This window comes from Uloborus diversus, chromosome 3 (assembly GCF_026930045.1).
Source record: "Uloborus diversus isolate 005 chromosome 3, Udiv.v.3.1, whole genome shotgun sequence".
NCBI lineage: Eukaryota > Metazoa > Arthropoda > Arachnida > Araneae > Uloboridae > Uloborus > Uloborus diversus.
The window spans coordinates 41,835,342-41,856,242 of NC_072733.1; the positions used below are offsets into that span (position 1 = coordinate 41,835,342).

Genomic DNA, 20,901 nt, shown 5'->3' on the forward strand with positions numbered 1-20,901 from the left:
TTTAGCATTCTTATTTCAGAGAACTCATGCCACGTCTGCCATCTGATGGAATATTCAGTATTGATTCTCTTCTTGTGAAACAGAACAGTTGTCATCAAGATACAGTGATTTGGCAGTGGAGGGATGACCGGGGATTGTGGCATCCATACACTAGCATTGACAATAAGATAATAGAGGTATTTAGTCCTTGATATGGTTTTACATTGTTGTGAAAACACTCGGGTAAATAAAAAATATTCAAGATCTGAATCTTTTAACTAGATAAATAATAGGGCTCGACCGATGGCATTTTTTGGCCGATGCCGATTGTTCAAAGATGGCCAATGGCTGATTGTTTTCCTCCCGATGGCCGATGCCTTTGGCCAATGGCAAAAAAAAAATAAAATCAAACAGAAATAAATTGATAAGATTATCAGGGATTTAAAGGATCATTGATTCGTTTCACTTTACTTCTTTTCTACGAATAAGGAATTGTAATCACAAAAAAAATCAGATTTTGACCTAAATTTCTATTTTACGAATACCCAATTTATACTTCACAAGTTTTTTCGCCACATCTGTACATGCATATGTACCCAAGAACATATAGATGACCGAAATATCCATTTTGAACGCCTCCTCAGCTAATTATCGCAAATTATCTTGAGATGTCTTCATGTGCGTAAAATGGCCTCACTCAAAAACGTTATGAAATAGTAATTTGAAACCTCATACGTACATAGTATGATCTAAAATTTCGAGGACAAGTTTTATAAAACCTTAGCCTGAATAGTTCACATTACCGATGCACATCTATCTACAAAATAGTCAACTTGAACGACTATGCACTTCTGCCAACGTTTGTGTAGCTTTTAGAAGCACTCCTGGAAGACATTTTTCGCAACCTCCTGTAAGGCCTCTTGCGCTGCTGCTTTAACTTCATCGTGGGAAAGAAGGTGACTTTCATGTTGAGGATGCACGGTTTGATTGGTCAATACTCTGATATGACAAACAAATAAAATAACGTTGCGTCGGAGTTAGCTCCATGTGACTTTTACCTGTTCCTAGCCAAAAAACATTGCATGGATGCTGCTTTCTTCCGCCAGGAGAAGATAAAGCTGCATCATAGAATTTAGCAAAAAATGGCTTCCAGGCGTGTTCTCAAAAGTTATATGAACACTGGCAGAATTACATAGTCCCTCAAGGTGACCTTTTGAAGGTGGATGTGCTTTGGTAATGTAAACTAATCTGGGTAAGGTTTTATACAGCTTGTTCCCGAACTTTTGGATCGTACTACGTACAATCTGTATAGAGTGTAGTTATGCTTCTCCTTTTTTGACTGCTGTATGATGAAAGAGAAAGAAGAACAGCCAAAAAAGAAAAAGGAAGAAAAACAAAGACACTGTTTAATAACCAATAGATTAGTTTTTTTTTTAAATTGAACATACAAGTAAGATTTCAGTAATATTGTAATAATGTATGGATTTAGGTACATTAAACATAGTTAAAAACATTAAATTATGTTGTTTAATCATTAGAAAAAAAATAAGATTAAAACTATGAAACCGTCAACAAATTACGCAACTAAAGTGGAAAGATTGCACATAGACATTTTTTAGTCATCTAATTAAACAAAAAAGGTAACAGATAAATTACAGTATTAAATCAAAATAGGAATATTTTTACACTTATTTAAAATTTATGAATAGAAAAGTTTGCATCACTGTGACATAAATTTTGCTGAAAAAAGAAATAGCCATGAAAAGAACTAGGTTCTTAAAACACAGCTACAACAGAAAAAAAATCAATCGCTATTAATGATGCAAAAAAGATGGCGCATTACGAAATATAGGTGAAACAAGTAATAGAAATACGCAAAATGACATTTCTTGACTAAAATAAATAATTGCTAAATATTTAAGAAATGCTTGAAACGACGAGGAGGGTTAGGGGGTCACCCTCTGATTTTGAGTAACTCACACTTCAGCCTCATTTTTACTTCCTTTTATAAAAAAGGAAGTATTGTATTCGCGAAAAAATTTCACTCAAAAATCAGCCTTAACTTCCATTTTGCTCACCCCTGAATAAATGTTGAGGTTTTTTTTTTAACCAGACCACACGCGGATAAGTGCCTAAGAACGTATATAGATCCCCGAAATATCCATTTTGACCATCTCCGAGTCAATTACAACGAATTTTCTCGTGACGTCCGTATGTGCGTATGTATGTCGCATAACTTAAGAACGGTATGTCCTAGAAAGTTGAAATGTGGTACGTAGACTTCGAGTGGGGTTTAGTTGTGCACCTCCCCTTTTGGTTGCAATCGGGTGTTTTTAAAGGGGGCTTTTGCCCCTTTTTGGGGGGAAATCATTGTTAATTTCAATGCAAACTCAAGTGGTGTTATAATTTGGCGGACACTTGACGATAATTTGCCAGTCTTTTGGTCGCTAAGTTTTGTTACCAACTTGGCGACAAATTTGGCAATTTAAAAAAATATATTTATTATTTTTTAATCTGGTTTCAATTTGTCCACTGTTGGTGATATTTAGAGAGTTAACTATTAAATCACATTAAAATTGCCAATAATGGGAAAATAACATTAAGTTGATGTAAAAAAAAAGTCAGGTGATGCACACATCAGCTCGTTTTAGTACAGAACCGCTACCACCATCGCCTCGGAAGAGTTTCTGAATCTACTTCATCACTTCCAAAGAAAAAATTCAAAAGTCCCTTTGATTTCCAAATTATGTCACCATTCAAAACGTCTTTAATCAATTTCTTACATTAATGCTCTAAATTCTTTCTAAATAATAGATAAAGTTTGAAAGAAAAATAATCTCTAATTTTATGAATGGTATTAGTTTTACACAACTCAGAAGTACAACTTCAGTTTAATTTCAGAAATTGAGGGAGTGGGAGGAGAAGCACGCAAGTTTTCTCGGAAATTAAAGAAATAGTCTTAATAAATAGAGTTCAAAATAATCATAAACGTTGAGCAGAAAAATCCTTTCAAAACTTGCACCCAAGTTTGTTTTGACGTGCAGTGGCGGATTTAAAATATAGCAAATGTTGCAATTTCGCGAGAGGCCTCATAACCATAGGGGCACCGTAGGAGCTACAAAAATGCTTCTGATAAATGTTTTACAACTTCTATGATAATAGGGCCCCAAAATGTATTTCGACAGGCCCCAAACTTGTAACTTCGCCGAAGCATTACTGTGATTCATATTACAAATATTGAAAAATTAAAAATTACCGTCGGTTCAACGGGAAATAAAATGACACAAAAACCGGTTTCGCCATCTCATATTTCTTTCCATGGTCTCCAATTTGGCAATATATCACCAAATGATCGTCAGTCTGAGACGCTATATTAGTTTTGCATTGAAATAAGTAATTAATAGCCAGAAAAAATGAGTAAACAGGCTTTTTAGAACACGCAATCAAAAACAAAAGGGGAAGTGCACAACTGGGAACGTACGCACACCCCATGCGAAAATTTATCCTTCTACAGCTTACCATTTTTGAGTTATAACTTAATGAGAGATACATACGTACATCCAGCTGCAAGAAACAGTGCAATAATTAACTTGTTTGGTACCTGAGAATGCAATATTAAAATCTCTTTCAGGGGTGACTGATAGGGGTGTCATACTGAAATTTAAGTAAACAATTTTTTATGAAAACAATAACTCCCTTTACTTTGTATTAAAAAGTAAAGCAGCAAAGGTCCTTTTTTTTTCAAAAACATCGGCCAATTCCATCGGCTTTTCGGTGTTTTTTAAGGCCAATGGGCTGATGTTTCTTGCAAGTTAGCATCGGCCGCCGATGCCAATTTCTAAATTGTTGAACCATTGGCGCCGATGCATCGATCGAGTCCTAATAAATAACTTTCAAAAATTGCTTTTTATTATTCTTCCAAAAAATTGAATTGAAATTTAATAGAAGAGGAATGAAATTTATGTCTGTTTGTTGTCAAAATAGTTTTGTAACTATTCAATGGATAGATGTTTAGTTATGAGTAATGCATGCCTGTGATGCTTTAGAATTTGCCTGCAAGAAACAGCAGCAGCTGTGTAATAAATGTAAATAAATAATTTAAATGAATCTGTCCGTGGTACTAGTCAAAAAATACTCATTCTGAAATATTTGAAGAAAGATTGTCTTCTTTTTCCTTTTCAAGTTCACTTAACATTTTATTGTTAATAACACGACTAATAAGGAAACAGTATTTATATGAAAATACATTATACATCCTTGATCTTGAACAAAGCTAAAGAATTGTATTGTAAGAAAATCAGTATTTGTGGTACTCAAATGCTATAAAAAAAAGTTAAAATAGCTCAAAATGTTACTCAAGTCTTCAGCTTCACTGTTTGTTTCCCAAGTATGTTCATACATCATCAACTTGAAGATATTTTGAACATTTTTTTTTTTTTTTGTTGCTGTGTCAGGTTCTATGCAGGTTTTGTTTGCTAGTAATGTTTGGGTATCTTTGTTGTTAAGCATCTTGTGAACCTGAGTGTTAAACTCATCTATGAAGTTGTATGATATTATATAACTTGGCTTGATACTTGTATAAAGACATTTCTGTACTCCAGTACAGTAAATGCAAAATGTTCCTTATTGTCCTCAGGGGTGCAGCTGACATGCTATAGCATGTAAAAGATGCGGGATGTGTGAAAAAGGACTCTATTTGTCTCAAAGGAGATGATATTTCTCCTACATTTTCCCCCCAAATTTTTTGAAATTTAAACCAGAGCAAAATGGAATTCATTTTCCTCCTCAAGGGACTCTACAACCAAAGGTCCTCTAGGTCTATTAGCCATTACTTGTCTTTCTTTTTTTCAATAGCTATGCCACTGACAGGAGATTCAATTGCTTACTTCCTGAAGATGTAGGTGGTTATCCAGGTATTAACCCTATCCCCAAGGGAGAGTCTTAACTATTTTCTTTCTTTAACTTTGGAAATCAATTTTCTTTATCTCCATGGACTTGACAGATGTCTATTGCAGATTGACATTCCTCTGATGCTTCAGAAAGGCATTTGCATGAAAGGAAATGTTCTTTGAGTTTTCACTTGACATTTAGCAATCTTTTACTTTTTTCATGCTCCCTGCATGATTGTTTGTGGGCATTTTAAGCTAACAATAAAAAGGTTTCCAAACCTAAAAATTTTGCATGGCATTGAAACATTGCCGTTCAATTTTGTTTGTTTTTTTTTTTTAAATACATTTTCAAGATGTTAATTTATAGTTCAATAAATTAAGACAATTTCAAAGCCATGAAATGACATCGGCGAGAATGGATAGATGAACTTGTTTTTTTTTTTTCTTTTTTCCAGGGCAGCTTCTTGAAACCTCTATTTTTTATGCAGATGATTTTTTTTTTAAATAATTTTTTTAGATTAAAATTAGCAATTCAGATCTAAAATATCGCTACTTAACTTAATTTTTCACTAGCTTGACTTTATTCTTCATTCTTTATAAAAGATCAATCCTTTTATTTTGATCTTGAAAAACAATTCCATATCTGTAAATGTTGGCAGCAGCTTTTAATTTTATATTTAGTTGTAGTTAACATTGCCATTCTAATTTTTTTTTTTTGGGGGGGGGGTCATCTTTTTCATTGAGTATAATATTTTGATTAAACTAATAGATGCAGTTCTTTTTTGAAAACCCTGAGTCCCTGGGACCCAGTTTTATAAGTCATCAGTGACACCCCTCGTCTTTATTTATTGATGTGCTTGTGATTCTGTAAGGATTAAGCCTCCAACTTGAAGTTGACTATGCAGTGGTGAATTTACCATCTCTCAAATATTGCAACTGCATGAAGCCCTACAACCATAGAGGACCCTGAAGAGAATTAAGAAATGCACATGAAAAATGTTTGACATAATTCTGTGATAGACATTGGGACTTTCAATCTGTAGTAAGGCAAGCACCTAAACCTGCAAATCTGCCATTGTTACAATGACATCATGAGTTACTACTTGCACTGTAAAAGATTTGTTGCTCTTCCAAATAGTGATCATATTTTTACATTCCAGAGAGAGATACACCCCATCATGCATTTTTATGTACAAACAAGTTATTTATAGGCTGCATTCAAACCATTATCAACAAACTGGATGGTTTTAGACAACTTGGGAAATTTTTTTTTTATGTCGAAAGGACTCTATGTATACTTCATTTTTAACTGTTTTCATCTTTATGGACATGAGGTGTATTGTGTTTTGCATTCCCATTAATCAGATATTCACCAAGGGTTGTTGTCAAATGTTTAGCCTGTATATGGGAAACAGCATATAAAGTCATGCGTGTTTTTTTTTGGGGGGGGGGGGGGAACAGAAATATGGTAGCTTTGTTGTTTTGCCCTAAATTATTTGAATCATTTTTCTTACAGTAGTTTTAGAATGTTGGCTTGATCATAAGTTTGTTTGGAATTTTTCTTGCTATCCTTTAATGTAATATCAGAATGTTTTGCTTTAAAAAATGTATTTAAAAATATCATGTAATTCAAACTTCATAGGCCATAAACATATGTTTAGCTTCTGTATAGGTTTTTGTGTGAGAATTTCTCTTTCTGAAATTAAGTAGTTTCTTAGTTCTTTCAGTTATTTCTGAAATTTTTATGAATCCTAGTTTTATTATTTTTTTGATGCATCTTTTGATCTTAGTATATTTCCTTGCATTACAGGCTGCTCATCAGTCAGGTGAAGATGAAATTAGTCTTTCAGCAATGGGTAAAACTTACACTATTGATTTTAATTCAATGCAACAAATAAATGAGGATTCAGGAACAACAAGACCTGTTCAAAGGCGTGTTAATAGTTCTTCTAGATCTGTCTTAGGTAAGCTTTTGAAATTTGAACTATTTTCTCATTAGGAGTTTTGAAATTATGCTACTTAGTTGTGTATTATACCTAAATATAGCGCAAATTAAATTGTTAAGGGAAAGAAAAGTTCAAACAAAAATTATATGTTCTCATTTTATATTGGGTCTCTTCTCTCTAAAAAAAAATAGCAAAAAAACAAGGAGACATAAAATTAATAATTGTTGAGAATAAGTTATAAAATTCATATGGGTACAGAAAGTGGTATATAAATTCTGTTTAAATTTGTTTTACTAGCATCACTTGAACAATAAATGTACTAAACTTATAATTTTCATCAGCTGAAATTTTCTTAAACGGAAATCTGTATAGTTTTGTGGGAACATTTTAAAACTTTTAACTTTTCCCCTTACAAGCAATAGTTATTTTATTGATATTTTACACATAATTGGTATAGATTATTGAGTGCATAAACATATCCAAAGCTGCCTACTTTTGAAACTCTCAATTAGTAAAAATAAGAAATAACAATGTAAAATTGCAGATTCTTGCATTGGCGTGTTTTGAGGTTACAAAGAACCCCTTTTTCAATGCAGAATTATTGAGTTTATGGATAAAAAGACTTGTAATTCAAAGCTGTTGTTCGTTGAAACTACAATGTTTACGTAGCAGATGCAGCTCTGAATATATCATTCAATAGATTTTCATCTATAGCAGAAAGAAATAGCAAGTATGACAATATACGAAGATTACCAAAATTGTAAACATAAGGTATAAAGTGCTATTGACTATGTCTTCATAAATAATGTATGCTTTATCAGACTATTTCATTTTGGTTACTTAAAATCAATAATGTAATGCTTCTGACTCTCGGAAAATAAAAATAAGCAATAAACTTTGGTTAAAATGATCAGGACATATTTGATAATCAGTTTAGCTCTAATTTGAAAAGTGAAACAATATAAACTGAATGAGAGTTCATGCAATTGAAACATTTATGTCTCGAAATATTAGAAGTCAACATTCTCATGTTTAAAAATAACCGTGCTGTGGGTTACTTATGCAACCTTCAGGAATGGTTGCTTTTCCGTACATCATATTTTCAGTCTTGTCAAAATTCAAATAATTATGTACACGTGTTTTGCAATTTCTCGAATATGAAGGGGGAAAAAATATATTTAAGAATATTAAACTTTCAACTTGGTAAAAAATGCTAACTTTTTTTTAGAAAATTAGTATTCAAAACCTCAAAGCTGAGTTGTAAAGTTTGCTATGCAATGCTTTTCAGTGGTATATTATGGCATCATTGTTATCAAATTTGGCAACACTTATTTTGCTCTTCTTGAAGTGACAACTGATTCTTTGTTTACTTATTGTTCTCATGATATAGTGCTTGGTGTTCCTTCTGTGTGTGATTTTTGTTCGTTTAAGTTTATATTCAAGTCTATTGAAATGTTTTAATTTATATAGTTTTCATATTTACTACATATGTTGAATTGCAATGGACTTGATAATTAAATGCATTGCCAAGTCATGAGGTGGATGATGACTTTACTTCTATTGATTTTTAGGCTCAAATTTGAACATGGAACATTCAGACTCAAGGGTGGATTGTTTGCAAGCAAACTCCGACTTGGCAGCATCTTGTATTAAATCTCTGTTCGCTGTCTTATATGAAGTTTATAGCAGCTCAGTGAGTATATCTCATTTAAAATAATTACCAAATACATTATTTCTGAAAACATTTTAATTTGTATTAAATTTTTTTTCCAAGGCTGGACCTGCTGTAAGACATAAATGCCTTAGAGCTTTACTGCGTATGGTATACTTTGCTCCCCCTGACCTTCTGCGACAAGTATTGAAAAATCAAGCTGTTGCAAGGTAATGTAGTTTTTCAATTTTGTGTGTGTGTATGATGATGCATGAGGATATTACTGAGATCATAAATAAGTCAGTAAATAAATGACCACCCAGCAGTGACTTTCAGTAGCATGCTGTAAGGAAGATATCTTGTTTAACCTTATAGACAAACAAAAGTAATTTAATTTTTATTTCAATCAATAAGTGTGTGTGAAATATTTCTTTTTCAGTTCAAATGTTCATTTGTATTGAATGTCCATTTGTGAGTTTTTTTTTTATTTTTTTTATTTTTATTTATTTTTTTTTGTAGTCTTATTTTTAAGGGTAAAAATGCTTTTTATGAAAGTATTTTGCAAATTGTTTTGCTAGCATGAATGTTTTCTGAATTTTCAGGAAAATCTGTTTTTATTTGTAACTATTATTTAATTGGGAAGGCTTTCTGTCTGTTTTTGAAAATCTCAATGGTTTTTGTCAATCTAAACATACTTTGAAAACATGACCACGAAAATAGAAGAGAAATTAGAGATTAGATTCTGCTGAGATTTCTCTTTTAGATTCTGCTGACTTTCTCTCAACATTGTAGTGTGCAACATGTTTTATACTTTACAATCTGATTGTATTTACTTTGTCAAGAAATGTTCACGATTTGAGCAAACATTTTTCTTAACTTGTACAAATAAAACCAAAGTTGTGTTAGAAACATGCCAGTATAGAACATGTGCATCACCAAAAATTGCTTGCCGTATTTGATATTTTAATACTTTTGCATTCTGCAAATCTTTCAAATATTTTCGGAGTTTTAGTTTATTTTCACATAAGCTACTTACCTTAAATCTGTTTTGTTTGTTTTATTTTCATGATTTACTTTTTCCTCTAATTTTAGTTATTAATTTGTTGTTCTTATCATAATTTTTGATCCATCTTTTTTCCAAACAAGCATGCCCGAACTTTCATGCCCGATTCAAAAAGAATCTCGCATCAAATTGACGTTATTATAGTCTTTTATGTTATGGTTGTGAAATTCTGTAAATTAGTATTTTAGCAGCTTTTTGCCTCTGTTAAAAAGTATCTTGTAAAATCTGTGCTTAAAGCAATTCAGAAACAGCTACACTAAAATATTGTAAAATATTTAAATTTTGTTTTATAACATTGAGTTAAATACTCGTTTCTTGTTAAATTTTACCTGCTAAATACAAATATATTCTTGTAATACACAACATTTTAAAGTTACGAAGAATTTATATTTCCATAAATAGAAAAAGACTGAAAATTTCAAATTATATATAAACATGTTTATTTGTTTGTATTTTGAATTTCATAAAAGTACATAATAATACCATATACTTAAATTGTATATTGTGAACAAAAATAGTGCAGGTTTAAATATTGAACAGAAGAATGAGCTGCTCTTTGGAAAAGAAAATGATGGAAAATTAATTTTTCCTTTTGTCAATTGATACATAATTTTTAATTAGTGCTGCATCGCATTGTTTCTTGTTTTTGTAACAAGTCTTGCACTAACTTCAGCATTCCCAGCTTTATGATTGTTCGAAAGTCCTAGAATTGAGGGGGGGGGGGAGCCATTAGTTTTTCCTCTATAAGATTTTCTCTGAACTCATTGTTTGGACCAAAAAGTTTTTTTCTTTTAATTTCGCATTGCAAAGATTTGAAAAAACACTTTTCAGATAGAAAATTCCTCAATTTCTGTCCTATCCCTTTGATAAAATTTTACATCCCAGCAAGTTTTCTATACAAGAGTGGAAGAATAGTTTTTTCTTTTGGAATAAGAAATTCATATTTGATTTAGCTCAAACAAAAGTTTTTTTTTTGTCAATATTTAGTTTTGTATTTATTTTTGGTGCATTTACTTTCCCGCAAACAAAGATAATAGCAATATTTTGTAGATCCTCCTAGTCCATCATACATCCCAGCAACAATTAAACAGATCATTAAGCAAAAAGTATTACAGACTATTTTTTACAGTACAATATTATGGTCTGTTCACCTGATGCGATTGCATTGCGTCAGAATCTCTGCTGGGTAGAACAGATGCATGTTAGTGAAATTCTAAGCTATCTGCAAGATTTTGTTTGTGGCGTGATTGCGCTGCAATAGCAAGCAGCATTCCAAATCACTGCATCGAAATGAACACACATTAGCATCTAAACATTCTCACAGATCACTTGGTATTTCACTAACACAGGTTCATTATTAACACAGCGCAATTGCATCATGTGAAAAGGCCCTTTAGCTGCTACATATTTCTGATTATTAAAATTGCTCTTTAGTGCTTCTTTGTATCTTATTATAACAAGGGTGCATGAAAATGAATTATAAACCATGACTAATTAACACGACGTGTTAGACATGTAACATTATTAATGTTAAGAAAATTGTGTCACACATTGTGTTGATAATTAAATGCAATGTAAACAATGGACTTCCTCTTTTTTAAACTGTGTCACACAAAATAAATTCCTTGCTGTAATATGCTATTACAAAATGAATGTTTTCTATTCTTACTGTCTGTATTAATTCTTCTTTCTTACTAATTTAATTTTACTTTAACAGCCATGTTGCTGCCATGCTTGCATCACAAGATTTAAGAGTTGTTGTTGCTGCACTTCAAATGGCTGAAATCCTTATGCAAAAACTTCCCGCTATTTTTGGAGTTTACTTCAGGAGAGAAGGTATAAAACTTTTCTCACCTGTTGCATGTTAAAAAGACTTTCAAAAATTGAAAATCAATATTAAACGAAGTTCGAATTCTTGTGACTGTACTATGTTTATGTACAGTCGTCAAAAAAGAAGGAAAATCACTTAATTATTTGGTTGTCATGGTGCTAGGAAAGAAAGGTATCAACATTGATTAGTCTTTTTTAAAACTGCACAAATGAAAGATTAATCGGGTAACATGTACAAAGTAACACAGTCTGAATTTTTCAAAGGAAAATGCTCTCTCATATTAGGTAAATGAGTCTCGACTAGCTTTCCAATCCTGCACCAAATTCAATCCTGCAGGAATTGGGGATCATAAGGAGCCAGTCCTGTCAAATCTCAGGATCTTACAGGATTGACTTTTTGTAAAAGTGTACATTAAAAAGTTGTAATACGTCTTGACAAAGTATCCCTCGTATGGGATGGGAAAGGAATTTTCTGCAAAAAGTAATGCGCTTGATAAAACCCATGCTGTGGCTCCGCTACGGTTAATTTTTGCTAGATTAAATAATTGTGGACATTTAGCAAGAGATTGCCATAAACATCATCACCTTCTAAAATATTTGTTTCTTTTCTTATGGATCCATGCTTGGTTTTAGCTCAAAAACTGCAAATTTCGGACAAAAACGATGTCTATTTGATTTGTGTATTGCTGCGTCAAATTTCATTCAAATTAAGGAGTTTACTTTCAAAAGGGATTGTATCCAGTTTTATTTTTTTGGCAAAACGAAATAAACGTTTTACGCCCAAACACTTAGAATTTTGAATTTCTCACAATGTTTTGGTAGAATAACTAGTGACTATTGGCATGCGTCTAGGAATTTTTCCTCAATTTTACCAGACCTAAATTGTCAATTTTATTTTGGATACATTCTCTTCTGGTGTAAAACAGTGGATATAATCTATTTTGCAAAAAGACATGCATATTCTTCAGACAAACTTTATTAGATTGAAACAAAATATTCGACATTTTTTAACATATTCTTTTTTTTTTGTTCTACTTTTATTCTTTCCCACTTACTTTATTCTTTTCATTGAACATTTAAAAAAAAGGGCCTTTGATCCAGTTAAGTATGAACAATGAAACCGCCCAAGCCAATTCAAATAACAACATTGTAGGTGTTAATATTAATAGATTGCAATTTTGATCACAATAAAAAAATCACAACTTTTATCACAACTAATCACAATTTAATCATTAATGAATCACAATTTAATAGTAATATTAATTGTTTAATATTAATTTAGTAATTTCAATTTGAGATCACACTTGCCTAACTGATAAGACTTGCATAAGGCGCAAGGTGCTGCAATCTCTCAATACAAACAGGTATGCTTCATTGGAAATGCTCAGCCAATGCTTCGCTCCGCTCTTTTATTTTTGAACTGCTTTTGAGTTAGAAGTGGAAAATTCAAATTTGAATATGTGCCCTTTTGATATGAAAGTGAATGAGCAGGTAGCATCAAATAAGGGATAGGTTCCACTTTGCTGTAAAAGACCTGACGAGAAATAAGAGGATGAATATACACCATTTGGATGGTAAAACCATTGTTTACGCATTTTTTGACAGATATAAACCACGAGTGGTTTATATCTGTCAAAAAATGCATAACCCTCAACGAAGAAACTCATGGATTGATAGGGCTTACTTTATTTTCAAGAATAAGTACCACACCCAGTGTAAGCACTGCATCCTAATGTATTCTCAAAGGAAAACATTTTTTAATGTAATGGGGGCGCCGCACCCTATATAAGCGCCGCACCTTCCATATGTGTGCTCCCAACATTAAACAACTTAAAAGCGCAATCAGTAGTAAAGAAAGCTGGATTAAATGTAAATAAAAATATTTTTTTGTTTCTCATTTTCAATTAACAGTAATAAAATATTTTTTTAAATCCCCATTTTGCACTTTTTGCCTTTGGCATCCCTCGATTGGCCATCACTTTCGATGGTTAATTTATCTGATTTCCAACAACGAACGCATCTCACATCAATGCCAAACTCTCTGGCAACAAGATGATTTCCAATTGCTTCCGCCTTTTTTTCTCAATCTTAAAGGCTGCAGTATAACTTTTCAATCGCTTAGGAGCCATTTCAAAAGCAAATCTGAAAAAATTCTGTAAAAAAAGGTAACCTAAGAACGCACGAACGTCAGCAAAAGATGCAATGCGACGATGTGAATGAATAATAAAGTTAGAGCTAGGAGACAAGTTTTCAATTAGGTTGCTTGAGCGAGCAACCCACTTTTGTGAGGGTGGTGGTAAGTTCCCTTTACAAAACTGGACATCCATCCCCCTTTCGTACTTGTACTTTTGCCGCCTCCTCTCCCTGACCCCTTCGTTCCGACACGATAAGCCTTGCTTGCCCATGTGGATCAACATTTCTCTCCTGAGTGAAACACGTGCAATCGCCGTCTCACCTTCCCTCCCCCTCTTTGCTTTATTTGTCGCCCAAGGTCAAAGGATGTCCAGACTCATTCGCTCCCATGCAATAAGGCTTGCTCGCCCACCTGGATCAGTGTTTCTCGCCTCAGTGAAACACATGCAATTGCTGACTTACCTTCCCTCCCTCAGTCTGCTTTATTTGTCTTCCAATGAAAGGAAATGATGTGGTGCCATCTATTAGCAGTAATTTCAACTTTTTTTTAAAACTTGGAACCTTTTTTTTAAACTTGAAAAAAAAAAAAAAAGACACTGTATCCGCCTCACCGGTAATTTTTTTACTTTTTTTCTTGTATGCGCCGTGGCACTTATTCCTGAAAATACGGTATATTTGATATTCTGAAAAAAAAAAAATTTTTTTTCAAAAGTGGATATAACCCATTTTGAAAGTAAACTCCTCAATTGAGCTTGACCTCCCCCCCCCCCCCACCGTTGTTCCTTCATTAATGTTGGAATGTGATCCATTAAAGCAGTAGGAGAATGCTGATTGCTTTCACCAAGTCACATTCTCAGTAAGCGTTTATGGCTAACTTCGCTGAGTTTACCACTCACTTTAAAGATATGTTTAAAAAATTGAGCTACTTATATAAGATGCAGCTCTTTCATGCAAGTCATCCTGTGTTTCATCCAAGTTTCTGTTGCCTCTTTTAGAGCTGTACTGAATATTGAAGATTGCTTAGTTAATTCATTTAACATAATTTTCAAGCTACCACCCATATTTTTAATATTAGTTACATGATGACAAAGACATTGGTAGGTGCTTTCTACAGGCTAGAGAGCATAAAAAATGCCAAGTTTTTCATTTCTTTCTTCTTTGGAGAAAAATATTGTGCACTTTTAGTAAGCTAAAGATTTCGAGTATTTCTTAAGCTTGCAGAAGCTTTTCAACATTGTATTCCGGCTACTTCAGCTGGTTTTGCAATCTGTATATAATACTTTCTCCATATTTTCTAAATCCAATTTTCTGGGTTTCCAATTTTAAAAAGTTTTTAAAAATGCATATAATTTTCACTCATTTTCTAATTACTGAAGTAATGAAAACTGAAACCTGGAATGAGGATACCAATTCATCCTTAGAAATATATGCTTTATTTTTATTGTGTTCTTAAATGGTAAATCCTCTGTTCATCATATGAGACGCAAAGTTTTTCTTGCTTTTCTTGCAGATAAGTGTGCTATAGGATCAAACTTAAGATGATGCTTTTGAAAATATTTGTTTTACAAACAGCAAAGGTTTGAAAACGTTTGCAGGATTGGAAATCTTGTGGGATTTTGCTCTCAGTCCCACTAAATATCATGCGAAATTTGGGATTGGGGTTATAGGATTGGAAACCTTAGTCTCTAAGACTAAAAGCAGCCCGAGTACCAAAGTTGATGGAATTTGAACAGTAGAATTTTAAGTATAAACAAAGTAACATTTCTAAGGACACAGTGACCACCACCAAGTATAGAATGCTTTTTTCAAGGTTAAAGTACCCAATCAACGAGAAAGAATCAAGTAAAACATCAGGGTTTTCAAAGGATGTAACTAAATCTTTTGGTTATATTATGCTAAATTTAAGTAATTAACCAAGGAATCTGGGGATTTGTTAGTTATTTAGTTCTGCCATTAGGGTACCAGATTAAATAAAAATTAGACTTTTTTCACATTTTGCATAAAACCTAGTAGAATGTTTTGTTTAGGTTTATTGTGTACCCTTCCTTGATCATAGCCTTAAAGGTATAACATCTAAAAGGGTATTACTATATCATGATCATATGTTGTTTTATCTTAGCCGCTTAGGTAATACCCACACATTTACTATACAATTTCAATCTTATGTGTTTTGGGCCGTTTAATTGCATGTATCCCATCTTCTCCTTGACCTGGAGTGTATAGCATTCCTTGAGCCCTAACAATAGAGGACTGTGAACTTTCTGGTCCCTTTTGTCCAAAGCAAGTATGGGATTATTTATATGTATATTAATATTCTTCATTCAAATGATCAGGAACTAAATAATTCCATTGATAAATTATGTATTCATATCTATTTTTTGGAGTGCATTAGAATTAAGTCATGTTATTTTTTCCACAAATATTAGGTGCATCTGGAAGTGATATTTTCTTGGTTCATTCATGCAGGTGTTTATGTTAGTATAATTAGTTTTTTGAAACTTAAATTTTAGAAAATGCATGGATTAAAAAAAGGACCAGCTTCTATGCCTCTGTATCTTGTCATGGGGAGAAGTGGATCAAGGTGAGATTGGGGCAGGGGGGGGGGGGTACAACAAAGTTAACACCTAGAAAAAAGGGAAGGTATTCATATCTGCTGTTACATACCTTTATTGAGCAAGTGCTTTATGAACAATGTTAAGGAATCATTTTGTTGCTCAAAAAGAAAATAACTCAAGATCCATTTAACACTAGAATTATGGGAGGGGTAATTTTGACCCCAATCCAACTTTTTTTTGCTGACTACTCCTCTGTATTTTTGTAAAAAGCTTCATCCTTCCTTGACTTTTCCTAATCGTGCTATGTAATAATAAAAAGTTTCAAGAAAATTGTAATTCTTTTAAACCCAAAACTGAAGGATTACAACTAAAATTCCGGGTAGGTGTCATTTTGACCCTTTTGAGAAAAAAAGAACTGCAAATACATTTACTGATGCTGAAACAGAGCAGAAATTCAAAAATGTCTCTTGGAAAGTATCATTTTAAGAACCTGAAGCATTTATAATGTTTTTGTACATAAAAGGAACCATTAGCCTCTAGCTTCTGAAATGCAACTGAAACAGCGCTGGTTTTTTGAAGAGCATTTTAAACTTTTTTTAAAATATTTTATGTACCCTCAAAATCTTTGTATTCTTTAAAGAAACTGCATGTATTACAAATATGTTTATTTTAAACTAATTTTTAAAAATATTTAACATTATGTGGGAAATTATGCAGATTTCTTCTCAGGGGTCAAAATGACCCCCACGGCATAGCCGTCAACTTGTGCGGTTTAGCCATACATTGTAAGATTTTCGGACATTTTGTACGATTATACGGTCGTATGGCAGACTTGTACGATTTTTAGTTTTTGGTCTATCTGAGGCATTCACATTGCGCATGAGCCAGGCAATGCATCATGCACGCGACATTGACTATTATCACACGTAGCGATGTGTTTGTTATGAGAATTATTTGTGGTGTTCGAAGGTTTGCTATTCATTTTAGTAGGACTAGACAGAGCTGCGCACTTCTTTATCAAATAACAGCATGGAGAACATTTTAATGTATTAGAACTTGCAGAAAAACTATTGTTTTGAACAAGTTGTTGATGGACAATTTTTGAAAGCTGCGAAGTCAGCAACTTTTCAAAGTTTAAGTTCAAAGAAATAAAAGTTTATTTATCTTATTTTTAAATTTATTTATTTTTGCTTATAAAAGCACAGATCAAGTAAAGGTAAGTGTTTGAAAATATTATAATACTTTAAATTTTAATACTTTACTTTGTAATGGTCAAAAAAGCGTAGAAATATAGCCATCACGTACATTGTAAGATTTTTTAAGTTGGCATTTGGCAGCTGTGCCACCGTATTTCTAGGTATAAAAAGATTGGCGTAATTCTAGTGTTAAGTGAACTATCTTGTTCTGTAAGTTGATTCATGCTTTTTATGTAAATAAGTTTGATGTTAAATGCATGTTATTTCTGTACATTTTGCAGGAGTAATGCATCAAGTTAGATGGCTGACCAAGTTGGACATTATTTCAGACATGCCAAGTCAAAACAAAGAAAGTTGTTGCAGTTCAACTGATAGTGTACCGTCTTTCTCATCCCTACCCACTCTGCTACCCATTAGTTCCCAACAAGCTGCAATATCATGTGATAATAATCATTCTGCATTTAGTCCGAGTATTTTGCCAGTATCAGCAAGTGACCTTTCCTCTGATAATGCAATGCATTTTCCTGGGGGCTTATGGGGCTCTGCATCATCCGTTGCAACTACTTTTGAAGGTATTCAATCTTCAGCAAATGCTTCCTCTGGAGCAGAAGATGGACAAAGTAGCAGTGTTTCTCAGATGTAAGCAGTTTCTTTGAAAAAAAAATTGCAAATATTGTATCAAAAAATATTTATGACAAAATTTAGAGCAAACATGGTGCTGCTCCACCTAAAACAATGAAGAATTAGAGGTGTGGCAAGGGGTGTGGGCATCTCACTGGTTTGCTAAAATATTTTTAGCTACCAGTGTGAAGATACAGGGTGTTTCAGAAACATCTCCCATACTTTGAAAGAATGTAGCAGAAAAACAGTGAGAGATAGAAAGGGGAGAAATCAGATGTTATATTAGACATAAAGGTGGTGAAGTTTTTTGCACCAGTTTTCAAAAATAGTTCAAAGATTGAATTTCACTGCTGCTGACTCTATTTTTCAGGAGGCTCCCAAATTTTGGTACTTTCCTGCAAACTCCCTGATGAAGTAAATATCTCCAAAATATCCATCAAAACAACAAAATTCCCTAAAAATGGAATTTTTAGCAATTAGAATTTCTAGGAAAATTCTTACAGTAAAACAATCAATATTGTAAAAACAAAGCCTTTTCAAGCACAAGTGTGAAAAGGTCCTTTTTTATGTATGTTTATTTCATTTTTATTAACACATTTTCATACACTATTTGAAAGAATTTAGTAACTACAGTCTTCTATAATGTCCAATCTTTGAACTATTTTTGAGAACCGGTGTATACAAATATTGTAGACCTATCTGCCCAACCTACCACTTGTTTCCCCTTCTTATCTATCTGTTTTGTAGTTATGTAATTTCCAAGTAGGCAAGTTAAGAGTAGTGTGTATGCACGGCTGTTAAATGATGCCATTTGCCTGTAGCTCAGTTTTGTGGTCTTTACCTATTGATAAGCCCAAAGCAAGAGCAAAACTGCAATCTCTGGATGATGTAACTGAGCTGTTCTTTCTGTATTTCTTGCAAACCAATAGCACTACAAGATACTTGTACTACACAATGTATATTTTTTTTACTTACTTTTAAATTTTAACGCTTTTTAAACGTTTAATTTATGAGTAAAATTTATTCCTAGAAAACCCTTTGTATTTTTTTGGCTGTTAACTTATTCCTACAATGTTCTCTTGGCTTGAAGATAAGTGAACAGATGAGATCTTCAATATTAAACCATTTTGTTCCTAATTCAAACTGAAACTTTAATAATGCTTATGCTGACTGTCCAATGTGTAGCATGTTTTATGAACAATAGAACTTCCACAGTATTTTTCTTTTTAGCACAGGAAAATAAATAATCATCACTATCAAGACGTGCTTGTGTTCATAATCATAAGCATTTTTTTTAAAAAATTTGTTGTGCCATTATATCAGTTATCAGAATGAGACTTTTTGTGCCTGAAAGCTTGATTTTGCTTACTAAAATGGTAGCTGTAAAAGTTATAGAATTTTCTATTTAAGTTGTGTTTTAATACCAAATGATGATGTAAGGTCTGTCAGTTTAGTTAACTTTGAAAAGTTTGTTGTGATTCAGAACAGATAGCTTGTTAAAATATCTTAAATTTACATATTGTATGAAATAACTTTGACAAATTATTCTGCACTGTTCCATATTTTCAGTGATATATAAGAAATTAAGAGTCACTATCTGTAAGTATTAGGCAGTTTAGGGCATTTGTGATTGTTGACCTTTTTAATTTTCCTTATTTTCACATATGTTGTTCCTTATCATGAATGTAATGTAAATCCAAAATATGAGCTTTGTCTGACATACCATTTTTGGGACATTAAATTTTGAAATTTAGGGGGCGTGACACATTTTTGAGTGTCTTTCAAAATTGCAGATTTTAAAGTTCTTGTTGCTTCAAACACCCCTATAATGGCATGGATTTTTAAATTCTATACTATTATGATCATGTTAGATACTATTACAGCTATCAAATCGGTGTCACTACGAGGGCGACGCCCACAAACTCCATTCAAAAATGACCGAAAATGAAATTTTTTACTATATTCAATGCCAATTTTCTCAAAACGCTTTCATGATCATACCAACGTTTTTACATTATTTTCTAGCTACATTTGCATATATCAAAAATATGTAATAAAATTGGTGTCACTATAAGGGCGCCAGAAAGTATTGGAACTTTTATTTGATAAATTTCAGAAAAACACAAATGTTTAAAATCAAAATACCACTCTCGCCCTCATAGCAGAGATCTGAAACTAATTAAGTTTGATAACCAATATGTTTATCTAACATTTGCACTAAAAAAAATCGGTGTCACTCCTATTACTTCCGGAAATATAACCATTCGAAGTTAGTATGTTATGGCGTTATTTAAAAAAAGAGACTTTTCAAATTCGAATGGCTTTTTGTACCGTTTGTTATAAACTTTATTATAAAATTACAGTATTGACACCTAAAGTAATGTGTTTCTAATGCTTTTTATAAAAAAAGCTTTATAAAAAGAATTAGAAACACAGTAAATTGATATAGGTACAGATGGATGTAATGTGCATTATATGCTTAAAATAGTCATACTAATATTCATGTATTTTCAGTCATACTATTTGTTTTATTTTTATTAAAAATACAACTATTTATTTTTACTTTTACTAAATAAACATGTGTTACATAGTTATGAACATAATGTATTATATAGCGAATATTCTTAATCTGAAACATAATTTAAGGATGACGTAAACTGAAACAAAGAAAGCACAAAAAAATCAAATCAACCAGTTTCATAAAGACGGTCAACTCTTATTAAAATCTGGTAATTTTATAGCACTAAAGCATGGGAAAACATGGTATCTCGGAGAAATAGTAAAAGTTGACCATTTGCAAGTTAAGGTCAAATGCATGGCAAGAAGGATTGGAATAAATAAATTTATTTGGCCGGAAAACAAGGCGAGTATTGGTATGAGTGATAATCTAGCATATCATTATGCACAATAGATCCCGCTGTACCTATATCAAAATGAGCATTTTCTATTCAAGATAAAAACTCTCTTACTGCCCAAAGCTGTAAATGTTAAAAGTTAACCTTCTTTGTAATAAATTAAAAATAAATATGGTCAAAAAG

General features: G+C 32.4%; 1 protein-coding gene across 6 annotated transcripts in view; it reads left to right on the top strand.

The window, feature by feature from the left end:
• Window positions 1-20,901, top strand: part of LOC129218440 (E3 ubiquitin-protein ligase TRIP12-like) — a 246,296-nt gene that overhangs the window by 117,136 nt on the left and 108,259 nt on the right. For all 6 annotated transcript variants that reach the window (XM_054852706.1, XM_054852710.1, XM_054852708.1 and 3 more), the window contains 6 exons: window positions 20-176; window positions 6,679-6,832; window positions 8,386-8,507; window positions 8,589-8,695; window positions 11,246-11,364; window positions 17,524-17,881. In XM_054852706.1, coding sequence (XP_054708681.1) covers window positions 20-176; window positions 6,679-6,832; window positions 8,386-8,507; window positions 8,589-8,695; window positions 11,246-11,364; window positions 17,524-17,881 — 1,017 coding nt within the window. The remainder of the gene's footprint in view (window positions 1-19; window positions 177-6,678; window positions 6,833-8,385; window positions 8,508-8,588; window positions 8,696-11,245; window positions 11,365-17,523; window positions 17,882-20,901) is intronic.